Source organism: Caenorhabditis briggsae, assembly GCF_000004555.2.
Source record: "Caenorhabditis briggsae complete genome, chrII, whole genome shotgun sequence".
NCBI lineage: Eukaryota > Metazoa > Nematoda > Chromadorea > Rhabditida > Rhabditidae > Caenorhabditis > Caenorhabditis briggsae.
This window is the reverse complement of record NC_013486.2, coordinates 10,672,483-10,686,780: the sequence shown is the minus strand read 5'-3', so window position 1 is coordinate 10,686,780 and position 14,298 is coordinate 10,672,483. Positions and strand designations below refer to the sequence as shown.

Below are 14,298 nucleotides of genomic sequence, written 5' to 3'. Positions count from 1 at the left end.
CCGAATAATTAGAAAAGTAATTTTTAAAAAAAAATATAGAAAATCAACTAGATTCCATGACATGGATTTATTAAACAAGCTCGAAATAAAACGTTAAACATTGGAGATAACTAAAGCATTACAACCATGAGAGAATAATACCGATATGATGAATTTTGTAAGAGATAGAGAGAAAGAAAGCTAATACCCATTTCGACACAACACAATCATATAATTGTCTTCTCTGGAAGAAGTCAATACTATCGAATGCCAGATCTTCTCGATACACTGATACCATCCATTTGCTTCAAACCAACGACGAACAGGTTCATAAACTTTTTCATACATCAGCACTCGTTGATAATTCTGATGTTCCAATGCAAACTTCTCGATGAGCCACTTGGTAGAGTTGGAATGAAACTGATCAGCTTCATCGAGTTCATTAGGTCCTCGGATGTGCATCAGATCAGGTGAGCAGTCCAGAAGACGCAAAGTTTTGAGATGTGTATGCCAAAATGCGTGTCCAGGAAGAGAATAGCAAGGCATTAGAGCGGCAACAGAAAGTGTGCCATGATGGTCTCTCCATTCTTCCATAATTCTTCGAGGTGCAGCGAATGGTCCGACTTGGTGATACCGTGAAGTGAATATGGCGATTCCAATGTTGATGGTGACCATTGCAACAATTGCGCTTCCTCGCCACTTTTTTAACCCTTGAAATGCTCCTCCAGCATAAATACATAGCAATGGTATGATTGGGAGGAGAAAGCGTTGCTCTTTATGTGGAAGCAACGAATGGACGGTGATGTAGAATAAAGTAGCGATTAGCGGCAGAAGGGTTGGGCGGAAAATGCTGGGTCCCACGATGCCGACGAAGATTGGTAGTAATTGAACAGTGAGAACAGCCGGGGCTCCAGAGGTGATGTACCAGTGCCATGGGTGAACGCCAAATAATGAGCTGCCTCCTTGCACGACGTTGAATTGAAGGAAGTTCCATAATGGGATAGTCGGCTTTCCATAAGCCCAGGAATCAATTATGACTGTGATGGTCAAAATGGGTAAAGCAACAGGTAATACGGTGCGGAGAAGTGAACGGAATGGGCGGGGATTATAGTACAAGTGGTGAAGGCCAAAAACTATCCAAATCAAAGCAACAGTGGGCCTAATTACAACTGTCACAACACCAAAAGCTATATAAGGCCAAGTAATACCCTTATAACTTCTCTCAAAAGGGAACCAATTCAAAGCAATTAAAGTAAGAGATGTCTCAAGGGAGTTTGATAATGTTCTAGGAGCACAATAAAAGACAAACCAGGAGCTTAGATAGGTAATGAATGAATTTTCTGCTATACCTTTAGTTTTACACAAGCGTAAGCAAGTTTTGTAGAAAGAGAGGTCTGATAAAGCAAAAAGAAGAGCGTGAGCTAAACGAGGAACATGATAAACCAGATATTGGGTGTCGAGAGAGAGAATTTTCAGGACTTTTAAAATTAGAGCGATTAAAGCTGGGTGGAAGAATGAACGTAGAGAATGACGCCATTCCCAAGAAAGATGGCCTGTATTATAGACGAGGTGGTGGGCTACTTCGGCGGATTGATACACTTCATCGGGAACAAACCACGAAGAAACAAGGTAGACAGAGAAACAGCGAAAAACGACCAGTTTGGCCAATGTGCGGAAGTGAGGGCGCATTCTCACTGAAAATTGAATGGATTCGAAGCTTATAGTTAGTCGTTGCTTTGCTGCTTCCAGCTTTCCTTCAGTGAGAATGCGCCTGAATGGACTTTTCCAGTGATAGCACTATATACATAAACAGAAATGAAGGAGAACAGCAAGACAAAGCGGACTTTTGTCTATCACAATAAACGAATGCTCACCTTCTTCAAGTACTGGACGATTCTCTTGAGGTCGTACTCGGTTCCGATTCCTCAAAACACAAATACTTCGAAAAGAATGGTTTGGTTTAAATTACCTTGAACAGTGGTGATAGTCTTTCTACCAGTACGCTGTTGAATACGGATGTGGCAAACTCCTTGTCGGACACCGTCTTCGGTTTCAAGTTGTTCGAAGGCGTCTGAAAAAAGCAACTAGAAAACGTTTAAAAACAAAGATAATTACCCGCTGGTCTGTTGAGATTTGCGATGGACATAAATCGATGAGATACTTCTGTATTTACCTGAAAAAGTGATTTCACTAACACGGAATAATGATTCATACAAGAATTTCATAAGCAAATAGAGATGATTCTTGCATTTTAAGAGCAATATAAAAGTTGGTCATAATTCAAAAATTTCGCAATTTTTTCTGCGTTTTCTCAATGAGATATGTCTTTAAGGATACCATTTGATAACTAACTTCGCCAGAATCCAACCTTTCAATTTTTATCGGTGAAAAAATTCCGAAACGTGGAAAAAGAAGCTGTTGGCGAGCTGAAAATCGATAGAGCTCCCAAAAAAAGCACGCGCCCGCCTCGCACTGCGGCAGGGTTTTGTGGGCGGGGCTAGAGAACCTTCGTCCGTGGCCTAGAAAATGGTCACTTCGGCCACCATTTTTTGGCTTGAAATTTTCGGGTTTTTCTAACCGATTGACACAAAAGTTCGGTACTTTTCCATTAACTTCTTCTTCTCCCAAAAAATTCGTGAGTTTTTTTCTGAATTTCTATATTTATCGGAGGAATCTCGTTTAATAACATATTTGAGTCCAACTCTCACTATCAGCTAACTTTGTTGTTTACTTAAGATTTCGCAATGTGAATGTTATCAATTTTCAGATGATGGGTCTGTTCGGCAAGAAAAAAGATCCAAAAGAAGAGGTGCGCGAGCTCCAGCGAAAAATGCGACAGGAGATGAGAGCATTGGATCGTCAAGTGTATTCCATACAGCGAGAAGAACAAAAAGTCACCAAAGAAATCAAGGAAGCAGCCAAGAAAGGAGATAAAGACGTCTGCGTGATTCTGGCAAAGTCGATGATTCAATCTAGAAAAGTACGCAATTGATGAGAAGCTTTGATCATTGGCTCGCTTTTTTTTTTCAGGCAATCAGCAAAATACATTGCTCGAAAGCTCAAATCAACTCGGTAATAATGTGCATGCAGGAACAGTTGGCTACAATGAGAATGGCTGGATCTCTTCAAAAGTCCACAGAAGTCATGAAGAGCATGCAACAGTTGGTGAAGGTCCCAGAAATTATGAAAACAATGAGAGAGATGTCCGCTGAAATGATGAAGCTGGGAATCATAGAGGAGATGATAGAAGAAACGTTGGAGAGTGTAGAGGCACCTGATCTCGAAGAGAAAGCTCAGGTAAGTTATCTGTTTTATTGGGCAGCACTGATCATAAGTGTTATGAATGTTTATTTATAAATTTTTATTTATTAATAAAAATGTTTCAGGAAGAAGTGGAAAATATCCTTTGGGAAGTCACTCAAGGAGAGCTTGGCAAAGCTCCACTTGCCGTCAAATCGAATATCGGTGGAGTTGTCACTCCGGCTGCCGAAGACTTCGAAGGAATGGCTCAACGGCTTGCTGAACTTCGAGACTGAGATTCTCCATGATAATTGTCTGCACACATTTCTCAATATTTCTGTCTATACTAATTTCGCCAAACCCCTGTAAATTTTATCGAATGAATCCATGCAAAAAATCTGAAAATTCGTTCATCGAGGCCTTTTTAAAAACAGTGAGATTGAATTGATATCTAAAAGATACAACGAAACGCGAAAAACGACTACACTAAAATAGGCTGGAAATACAGGAGTTTGCTCTTGCGCCTTTAAATGCGCCTTCAATGAGTTCGATTACTGTAGTTTTCGTGTGGAGATGTCCGGAATGGCTTTTTCAAGAAACGGGATCCGGAATCCGGAATGAAACTAATTTTCCTGAATAGGGAATACGGTATTTGGAAGTCTCCGATGTGATAACTTGCTGAAGAATTGAGGATTACGGTAGTTCTCACATCAGTTTTTTACTGATGAACTATCAACTAATGAGACAAAACCTAATCATTTATTTAAATTGTCTGAAAACAAGACAAAAAGAGATCGCGGTTTTAAAGACGACGTCATCATCTTATGGGTTGTATTCGATTGGGAGGTTCTTGCGACGAACCATACCGTCTCCCTGGAACCACTCGCGGCGGAATTGCTTGGCAGCTCCGTCTGGGGTGTTGGTCCACTCGACGGTGATACGGTCGTTGTTGGTGTCCTGAAAAATAGAAGAGATTCAGAAGAATTCATTTTGAATTCAGAATCCTTACCTCTTGTCCGTAAGCGAAGGCATCGCAAGAGACGGCGAGAAGGACGGCCTCCTTTGGGTCAAGAACTCCGCATGGTGGGTCGACGCCAAGACGCTTCATGTTGGTGGTCTTGATACCGTAGCCGATACGACGGGCGGACGAGTTGATCACCTTGATGTGGTAGGTGTGCTTGTCGTCGTATGGAGCATTGAAGACGATCTTGGCGTTTGGTTGGGTTTGGATGTCTCCTGGTGGGACGGATTGAGCCATGGCGATTTGATGGAGTGTAGTACTCGATGGAGATTCTACTGGAGTTTCTTCCCTTTCATAGCGCTTTCTTATCTCTGCTCCAGATCTTTCCCCCAGATCTCTTAAACTGATAAGACCAAATCCTGGAAGTTCACGTGTAAATGGTTAACACTGCTTTTTCTTTTTTTTTCTGGGTTTAATTTCCGTGAAGATCTATTTTCGACCCAACTTTTTATCGTCTTTTTTCTCTTGGTTCTTCTTATCGTTTAAATTTAAAATATTACTTGAATATTCTCGTACTTATTTCTCTTCACGATTTGATCAAGAATGCCACAAGATGCAAGTGAGAGCAAACATAATTATAGATAGTCTTTAGAAAAAAGAAAAGTTCAGGCGATGGATATGAGCGTCTTACAGACATTGCTGAAGCAGCCAAAAACGAAGGATCCGAACTGAAACATGTACTGCGTGACGTTTACAGAAACTATTCTGAATTAGGGTCAGATATTCATGATTACTATGAGAAGAATCTGAAGAAGCTCCCAGAAACAGTTGGGCAAACTGCAAACGATTTGTATAGTTTCTCGGTAAGAATCAAAATATCTGTAAATACTGTAGTTTTCGAAACGAAATAGTTTCTAAATTGAATAATTGGGGATTACTATAGTTTTCAGATTTAACCTTGAAAATTAAAAAAAAGCCGATTACTGTAGTCCAGAGTAATAATTTTGAATGTCAACTTTTTTTCAGCAAACATTCAAAGAAGATGCTAACAAGTTCTTGGAGTCGATGATGGAGTTGTCTCCACCGGAAAAGATTTCAGGATTCAACATCTCAAAAGTAATTTTTCGTTGAAACATATAATGTATCTATCTGCTTTCAGTTATTTGCCAACTCAATATTCCTTCTGGTCATTGCGACGTTCTCCAGATGCATAGGATCTTATGTAACTGCTCCAGTCTTCGGAATCATCTTCCTAAATGTTGGAGCAATCATCCTCGTAGTTATTGTTGTTCCAATAATAGCCACCTATGTTTATCGAAATCTTAAAGTGAGATCATTGGCCGAAAAACGAATCGCCTGTGCTGGATTCATCTTCCTTCAATCTGCCCTTATTGGATTCATCAACCAAAATGACTGGCTCGAATCTGTTCCATTCTCTGTTTTGACTCAAATCGTTAGTTCAGCTTTTAAAAACTTAAAAGTGGTTCATGACATTGAGTTTTTCAGATCTCTTCCTTCTCGTATCCACTCATTCTAGCTCATACTGATAACAGACAGAAGATCCTTGGATTCGTTGCTGGATCATCAATGATTTTCCATTTGGCACATGGATTTTTCTTCTCCGGAATGGACGGCGCATTCTTGACAATCGTCATTATGTACACATTTCTTGCAATCTGCCTAATTCAATATTCAATTGCTTTCCGTTGTCAAACTGATTTCGATATGATGCTCTTGACAATGCAGTACGTCTTCCTCATTTCTGTTGTCAGAATGTTCGCTTTCGTGAGTTTTGGAAAAGAAAAGTGAATGAATCGACAACTGGTGAACTGATATCTTTGATTATTTGGAATAAAATGAACATTGAGATTACATTCTTGTTAAATTGCTTTTTTTGTTTTTCTGTCGCAGAAGTAAATAATTTTCAGGTATTAGGTTCCGACTGATATTTTTATTTAATGTTATAGAAAACGTAGCTCTAGAGCTGCGCTCAACTTTAAATATCAAATCTCATCTTTCACGACAAAAAGGTTTACTGCAGGGGGAAATATACGAAAATAGGAAGGATTACTGTAGGGGAGCATATTCGAAAAGTGAAAAAGGATTACTGTGGGAAAAATATTCGAAATTGAAAAGGATTACTGTAGGGAGAAATACCGTGTAACCTTTATTAGAAGAGCCCCTGAAATTGAAAGACCCATGTACTTGAAGTGTCAACGACTAAACATCTGAAATCCTATACATGTCGGTTATTTTATGAAAATTGTGTCAAAGTACTACCGACGATGTTTTTGAATATTATTTTCTCTTGACACATTTTTTTAAAAGGTCAGAAATTATTATTTTTTCTCATGTTTAAGCAAGACGTCTGACCGAAGGGGCCACGAATCTATTTCTTATGATAAAAATGAGTTCATCTTGATAAGAAAAACCTATAAATGTCGGGAGAATCCACAGATTTATCAGTCTTCTATAGGAAGTTCCAATCGAAGCCAAAAAATGTCTTTGACCGCCGATCCACCAGCATGCACCGTTCCAGCCGCCGGAGGAACCTCGACCCACAAATTGGTCAATGGAGGAGCCGACAAGCTTATCTTCAAGGTATCCACAATTCAGAAGACGTCCCATCTCAATCGCCAAATTATTTCAGATCAAGTCGTCAAACAACAATGAGTACCGTATCACCCCAGTGTTCGGATTCATCGACCCATCTGGATCCAAGGACGTTACCATCACTCGCACTGCTGGAGCACCAAAGGAGGACAAGCTCGTCATCCACTTCGCCAACGCCCCAGCTGATGCCACTGACGCTCAGGCTGCTTTCGCTGCCGTCACTCCAGCTGGAACTGTCACCATCCCAATGTCGGCTACAGCTTAACTCGGATTGAAATTATCTGAAGTTGTTTAAAAAAGTTTCATATCAAGATTGAATAAATGATATTTTTGTATTTCTTTTGTTGATAATTTGCGTCTGTATAAAAAATTCAAAAAATGTTGACAACTCACAAGGGAACTGCTAATTTTGACTTTTCATGCATCTTATCAGAATGGGAAGTGACAAGGGAACCTTTTAAGTTGTCCGGCTGATTTGCATAAACCAACCGTAGAGAATGAAAGAGCGTCTTTCAAAACCTAAAAAACCGTTTTCAGAATCTGCTTAAAAAACCTCTAAAGTGCTGAAATTTCAGTCCAAAGTTTGTCCTGAATTTACCATTGATTTCTCTTATCCGCTCTTCGACTCCCACCCTTTTGATTTTTTTTTGGTTTCATAGGGTTGCGACATTCTGGAGTCACTTTTTCTCATTTATCAGAATATTGATCACTTTTTAAAAGCGGAGACGAAATTTTGAAGAAAAATATTTTTCCAAAATTTTGAAAAAACTTCAAGTTCGAATCACTGTAAAGTAGCGGTTTTAAGGTATTGTATTTGGGTCTGCAAGGACTATGATCAAATTTGAATAATTATACAATTGAAAAGTTTGTATGATTCGATTTGTCAAAAAAATTTTTGAGGATTACCATCACTTCTTCAGAAAACTTATTCAAAAGGCAAAAAATTTGGGAAAATCATCCCATCCAAAGGGTAGGAAAATTTCGAATTTTTTCAAAAATTCTTTTTTGAGAAAAAATGTTGAAATATGAAATTCTACATAATTTTAAGTATAATACAAAAAATTTCATGTTCTGAAACCTCTCAGGAGTGGAGATAATCGCATTTGAAAATCGCCGATTTTGCACGGAAAAGGCGATTTTTGGTACTGAAACTGAAATTTCAGCACTTTAGAGGTTTCTTAAGCGATTTCGAAGCCGGGTCGGTAGACGAATTTTCTCGGCCCGGCCCTGTTGAAAATTTTCCAATGAAATATTGGGAAATTTTTTTGAATTAAAAAAGAAAAAAGGTTGCATTATTCAACAAATTTAACAAAGTATGAAATAATCGAAAAACCAGTCGATTTCCTCCGCCTGTCGGCGGCTACAATCTCCTGGCTTCACTAAAAACGTTTGAATCTCCGAATCGGAAAGAATCAAAAGACGAAGTTTTAGTTGATTTTGTTGTCAACTTTCATAAACTGGAGTGACAGTCTGCTTATGCCCCTTCGGGGCTAAACCTTCTGGCTCCCGCTTACAACACCCTTAACCGATTGAGTTTGGGCTTGGACAGATAAATCAGAAATGTAGATCAGAAATGTGTCTTAGTTGATACACGAACTGTTCAAAATTTCCATATTTTTAGAACTAATAATTTTTCTGAATTCCCGAGTATCTTGAATTTTGACAACTTATAATTTTTTCAGAAGTTTCGAAATTCAGAAGTCCTGAAATTTCGGAACTGCGATTCTAGAACTCACAGTTTTTTCTATTAAAATACTTCATTTCAGAACTCATAATTTCTGAAATTTTGTATTTTTGAGTTTCCGTATTTCCGACTTTCTGAGATTCTACTTCACAAATTCCCAAAATTTTAACACGAAAAGATTTTCAGAATTTTCTCTAAAACACATTTCTGAGTTTTTGATTCACAAAGTTTATGAATTTTCGAATTTTCTAAATTCCGAACTTGGGCTTTCTGATATTTTGAGCTTCTAAGTTTTTGGTTTTTCTGGTTTTTTGCTTTCGAGATTTTGGATTTTCAAAATTTCGAGTGTTCTAACTTTCAAAATTTTTAATTTCGTAATATTCCGAATATCTGAATTTTTATACTTCTGGATTTCCGAAACATTGGACATTTGAATTCTCTGATTTTCAAACTTTAAAATTCCCGAAGTTTCAAATCTCGGTATTTTCGAGTTCCCGTTTTTCCAATTTTCCGAATTTCTGAATTTCAGAGTGAAACCAAAGAATTAGAATTTCAGAGTGAAACCAAAATGTATGAAGCATATGAAAGGGTAGAAATTTCGCATTTTCGAAAAAAAATAATCAAATTTCGTGAATCAGAATCTCCGAAATTCAGTTTTTGAGAAGTTAGGGGATTCAGAAAGTCAGAATTTTAAAGTTTACTGAACTTTTTCTTTCTCTCTTCTTTCAAAACTTAGACTAAATATAAAAAACTTAGACTAATAAAAGTCAAACTCAAAATTTCGAAACATAAAATAGACGGGCATCATCTCGCTGCTATTTCGGATCATCTGTGAACATTTGAAAATTTTCGGTCTACTGGGGACTTCGCTAGGGTCGTGGAACCGGGAACAAACGGACACACAGACAGAATTTGGTGATTGTTAATAGTAAAGATAGGTCGTTTTTGTCTAAATTTTTTAAAAAAATTTCAAAAAATTCAAAAAAATCAACGTCTGCAGGTACCCCGGGCCGGCCGGGCCGGCCCGAGATTTTGCAACTATGATTTATGCAAATCAGCCGGACAACTTAAAAGGTTTCCTTGTCAGTTCCCATTCTGATAAGATGCATAAAAAGTCAAAATTAGCAATATATAAAATTAGCAATATCATTCAGATAATACTGAAATAGGAGTTGTGACACATTAAAACCTCTCATATCTCGCTTTGTTGAAATTTTACAAAACAGTTTCCAATTACAAAAATGAAGCTCTTTCTTTGTTCAGTATAACCTGAAATTTTCAGGCAAAGCAAAAAAATTGCAGACTACTTTTGTAGAACTTCAAAGTTAACTGAATTTTTTCACATAAAAAATGGATTTTTTTTGGAATTTTTTAGAATTATGGAATTTGCTGAAAATTGGAAAATTGATGTGATTTTTTTGAAAACGTTTTCTCGATTTTCCGTTTGGTTCCTGTCATTTTTTAAGAACTACACATTTTGAAAAATGTCAGTAAAACCTGTTATAGAAGGGTTCCCTAGCTTTTCACTTTAAGCCAATTTGTCTCGGTTTCTGTGAAAGATATTAAAAAACTGACAACTAATAAATTGTTTATCATAACATGAAAAACATTTTATCAGTAGACATATTTTTGGTATATCTGATAAGAGCCGAGATAAATTAGGTTAAACTTGATATTGTGGGGGGGGGGGCTCTTCTATTACAGGTTTTACTGTGTGTGAACATTAAGAAAGGTATGTATCGAATGGTTGTCTGAAAAATTGAGATTTCACAATTATAAGGGACTGGCATCCTCCCGACATTAGTCGCATCAAGGATACTAAGATTATGCTCTTCTAAATATGTTTCTTTTCATCCAACTTCCTGATTAAAATGTCCATTTCTAGGCATCTCGTTTCTTCTGAATTTTCAATTTCTAATATCATTCAGATGATACTTTCGTATTCGAGTTGTTCCCGTGTCTTTCAATTCCATGGAGAATCATAAAAAAACCCTTCTCTTCTCAGCCTTCTTTTTTGTTAAGACTGTGTAAGAAGACCACTATGCAAAGAGGATTACGCAAGTGAACCCCCGAAGAGGTGAACACGGAGAATCAATTGATTGGGATGGTCCCTCGAGAGGAGGACGAGGCCAACTGTTCCCCTCTCTTCTCTCTCTCTCTCTCTCATACAGTCAGATAGTAGGTTATTGAATGACTAACACAGTATTATAGATTTTTGGAACCCTTCTGGAATTCTTATTGATTTTAAAGCTATGTTTTCTAATATTTTTTTTCCATGGCCTTCTAAATACAAAATCGTTTCTTCTTTGTCCCTTCCATTAGTTCATATAATCTCACCTGAAAATCTTTTCACCGGAGTTCGTCGAATGCGATAACGATATTCGTTTTCTTTTTTGTATTCTCTGGCCTAATTTGTTACGGATGTCTTCAGAATTCTCCTGCACTAGTCTCATCCTATATTTATTCTAAGATTATTAGTAGTCCGGAATTAATAGGATTCCTCCATTTTAGCTTCATCTCTGGGGGAACATAAAATCAATGAGAGTTTTGCGTCGCTTCTCTCACCCTCTTCTTCATTTTTTTTCACTTCTTTTTTCCAAGTCTCTCCTCCAATGTAACGCTATTTCAACTGCGCCTCCCGTAGGTTGTTGCCGTTTTTTCTGTGCACTTGTTCTGCGTCTCTCCTATTTACACGCTACTCCTCATGCTTTGAGTTTCGGGGTGTCTGTGTGTCTCGTCGGAAAGCCCCGTGAAAGGAATCGTGAAGGAATAGAGATAGAGGCCAACAGAGAATAGAGGCTATCCATTTTTTTCTTGCCGTTTTTTCCGGTGTCTTCTGTGCTTTTTTATACATCTCGAACGCTCAATTCTTTTTGACAATTTGTTTTATGACCCGTCACTTTTTTGTCTTCCCTTTTTCTTCCTTCTTCTCGACAAAAAAAAGAATAAGAAAAGAAAAGAAAACGGAAAAGGCGGAGTATGCGGAGGAGCAATTTATTGCGCCCATATAATTTAATGTTTAGTGCGGGAGTGACGATTTGAATGATTGATGAAGTGAGATTTTAATGGATGAAAAACTCAGTCTCAATAAATACCAGCAATAAAAATATGCGTGAAAAACTTAACAAATCTTTCGAAATAGAATCATCATCATATGGTAATAGAAATGATCAGGAAAGCATGGAAATGATCATAAATGTGATAATAGTTGAGAATCTGAGCATTTCGATGTTTGTTTTTCAGATTGAATTTCCCTACAAAATTCTGCATGCCCTTTTCCTTAATCCAATCCAAATCAACCAATGGGTTTTCTCCGAGTCAATCAACCCACTATATTCAGCTTTTAGTTGAAAATCCGCCGGAAATGTACTAGATTGCCCGGAAGTTAAAAATCGACAAAAAATATCTCTGATCTTATAATTTTTTTTTTCAAAACTCATTTCCTCGTGCACATGTGTTCACAGTTAGTTGATCAAGTTTCACAACAACACCCCAATTGACTAAACCATGAACAACATTTGTATACATATCTATATATTTCGTGTTCTGTAGATGATCAGTCTGGTAAACAGAGAAAAAAGAAGAAGAAAATACCTTTTTTATCTTTAAAACACGATCTAGAATCTCTAAAAAGAATTCGGTAAAAAGTTTTATATCAGAGATCTTTTTCTAGTTTTTGGAAAATTTAAGTATAGAGGAAAATGTGTAAATTAAAGGCTAGAACATCAAGAAGAGATTTCGATCACTGGTTGGTTCAAAAATAATACTCTGTTAACGAAAAAAAATCAATTCATAGAAAGTGTACTAAGGAGTGGGTGCGTACAGAAGTCATAGGACAATATCGAAAAAAGAAAAAGAAGAAAGAAGAAGAACAGTTCACAATTGATAAGACCATACTACTTTCTCTATTTCTCTGTGTCTCTCATACATTCCATACTCACTGTTGTATACATCAATAATCATCACATTGTATTCTTACTCCAAAACCTTGTTATCCAAAAATCAAGATCACAACGAATGTGTGGTGTGCCCTCTGGTTTCAGCATTTCGTAAGAGATTTCTAGTCACAATTCAATTTTTGATCATTTCTGATAAGACTCTTCTCTTTCTTCTTCTCCCGTACCCTTTCACCCTATTTTGTTTCTTCTTCTTCTTCTTACAGTTAATGATCTTTCACGTGTCAACTCTCCTTTCTTTTTTCTTCATTTTATTGTCCGATTAAGTGTGTCTGTAGTTGGAATGAGTACTAATTGTTTTGCGAATTCCCCCAATATTTAACTCCTGACAACTGACTAACTGTCAAGGTGTAACTGGAGCATAACTACCCCAACTCAAGTTTGTACGAACTAAAAATTTAGTAAAGCGTTTTGCTGGGCTCAAGTTTGGAGCGCAATAATGTAAATAATTCATCAGTAAAGTGACCGAGTTTCAAATTATTTTATCAACGTTAAGCTGAGTTATCGCTAGTCAAAGTTGTTTCATCTCAAGAAAATCACAACGTTACTCCGTTCATCTTTGAGCAATCATAACAATACCTCGACTTGAGGAATCGTTTTGGAAATTTTAGTAGTTTTGAATCAAACGCAATATTATTTTCCTATCAATTTTGGTGCTTCCAGGATACTTATGTCTAAAGATATACCCGTCTTTGCTAGTCCGGGTAATTGTGCGCCTGTTGCATTCATTGCCCTTAATGCTCCGTTCGTTTTACACATTTTTGTTAAATTTTCGTATTAGTTTCTCCTTGCAGATGTAAATATTCTTATCACAAACACATTTTTCTAGAGAATTATTTAAAGTTTTCATTCTTGCTCGTTTTCTCTCTGTTTTCTCTTTTCTCTCTTTTTATTTACTCTCTTCTTTTCAAAACGACATCTCATTTAACATTCTATTCCTTATCTGGATGCTGAAAATGAGAAAAAAAGGAGAAATAACAAGAAGAAAAAGAGAAAAAATGGAAGGGACCAACAAAAACTGATGCAGCAGAGGGAAAGGGGAAAAGGCTTTCAACACACAACGTGACAATAGCCATGTGATTGTGTCATTTGACACTCCTTGTCTTCATTAATAGGTTCTTGAAAATCCGAGTCTTGCTCTCTAAAACCACACCTTGTTGCAAATTATTCACAAGAAATACAGTAATCGTTTATAACTTTTTGAGATCATGAAATCCATTCAAATTTTTCGAATTTATCGCCTTTTTTTCCGGAGGGAAAAATGAAAAGGCCCCCTCTAATTGAAGGGCTCATGTAATAAAAGGGCCCGCCGGAGGTACCTGGGAACTATAGAGACCCGGCCCTTCTAATACTGGTTTCACAGCATTCTGAAATTTTTTTTTGAAAAATGTACCGAAATTGGTCAAAAAGTTATGTATAATTAGAATCTAAGTCATTATTGAAAGATTGGTTAAAAACCTTCAATTTATTATTTTCCCAAATTTCAAACTTCAATAGAGCTGCAAACATACAGTAATCCCAGATTTTCTATAAAAGAAAAAATTATCTCCTCCATTTTCTTTGGTCTTCTTCCTGGTATTTATTGTTTTTTATAAGACACCCAAACATCGCAAAGCTCCAATCGTTCCATTATCTTGATTAACTGGACGGACAAAAAATCTAATTTCGATAAAATCTTTTCGTTCTCGAAGACATCCCAAACTACAAAAAACCTGCAAAATCGTCCCATTCCTTTCTCTTTTTTTTCCAAAATCCACTTCTTCTCCTAACCCATCCGGTTCTGCTTGTTCTCACCTTCATCCAAAACTTTCCGCAAAAGTACAGACCAAATCACAAAGTTCAGTGTCACAAAAAGTTTCGCTTTT

General features: G+C 37.1%; 6 protein-coding genes across 6 annotated transcripts; 3 read left to right on the top strand and 3 right to left on the bottom strand.

The window, feature by feature from the left end:
• Positions 1-180: 180 nt before the first annotated feature.
• CBG02293 lies at positions 181-1,668 on the bottom strand (the record flags this gene model as incomplete). The annotated part of the gene is made up of 1 exon (XM_002630581.1): positions 181-1,668. The coding sequence occupies one exon, from the start codon at positions 1,666-1,668 to the stop codon at positions 181-183; it is 1,488 nt and encodes a 495-aa protein (XP_002630627.1).
• A 164-nt stretch (positions 1,669-1,832) lies between these two features.
• Positions 1,833-2,125, bottom strand: CBG02294 (the record flags this gene model as incomplete). The annotated part of the gene is made up of 3 exons (XM_002630582.2): positions 1,833-1,903; positions 1,949-2,050; positions 2,095-2,125. The coding sequence occupies 3 exons, from the start codon at positions 2,123-2,125 to the stop codon at positions 1,833-1,835; spliced, it is 204 nt and encodes a 67-aa protein (XP_002630628.2).
• Positions 2,126-2,749: 624 nt separating this feature from the next.
• CBG02295 lies at positions 2,750-3,515 on the top strand (the record flags this gene model as incomplete). The annotated part of the gene is made up of 4 exons (XM_045242636.1): positions 2,750-2,917; positions 2,939-2,959; positions 3,010-3,276; positions 3,366-3,515. 4 exons carry the CDS (start codon positions 2,750-2,752, stop codon positions 3,513-3,515), a joined length of 606 nt encoding a protein of 201 aa, XP_045092347.1.
• A 526-nt stretch (positions 3,516-4,041) lies between these two features.
• CBG02296 lies at positions 4,042-4,477 on the bottom strand (the record flags this gene model as incomplete). Its single annotated transcript, XM_002630584.1, has 2 exons — positions 4,042-4,176; positions 4,229-4,477. 2 exons carry the CDS (start codon positions 4,475-4,477, stop codon positions 4,042-4,044), a joined length of 384 nt encoding a protein of 127 aa, XP_002630630.1.
• Positions 4,478-4,783: 306 nt separating this feature from the next.
• On the top strand, positions 4,784-5,989 carry CBG02297 (the record flags this gene model as incomplete). The annotated part of the gene is made up of 5 exons (XM_002630585.1): positions 4,784-4,799; positions 4,850-5,043; positions 5,207-5,296; positions 5,340-5,633; positions 5,687-5,989. 5 exons carry the CDS (start codon positions 4,784-4,786, stop codon positions 5,987-5,989), a joined length of 897 nt encoding a protein of 298 aa, XP_002630631.1.
• Positions 5,990-6,679: 690 nt separating this feature from the next.
• Positions 6,680-7,058, top strand: Cbr-ssp-16 (the record flags this gene model as incomplete). The annotated part of the gene is made up of 2 exons (XM_002630586.1): positions 6,680-6,781; positions 6,831-7,058. The coding sequence occupies 2 exons, from the start codon at positions 6,680-6,682 to the stop codon at positions 7,056-7,058; spliced, it is 330 nt and encodes a 109-aa protein (XP_002630632.1).
• Between the last annotated feature and the right edge of the window lie 7,240 nt (positions 7,059-14,298).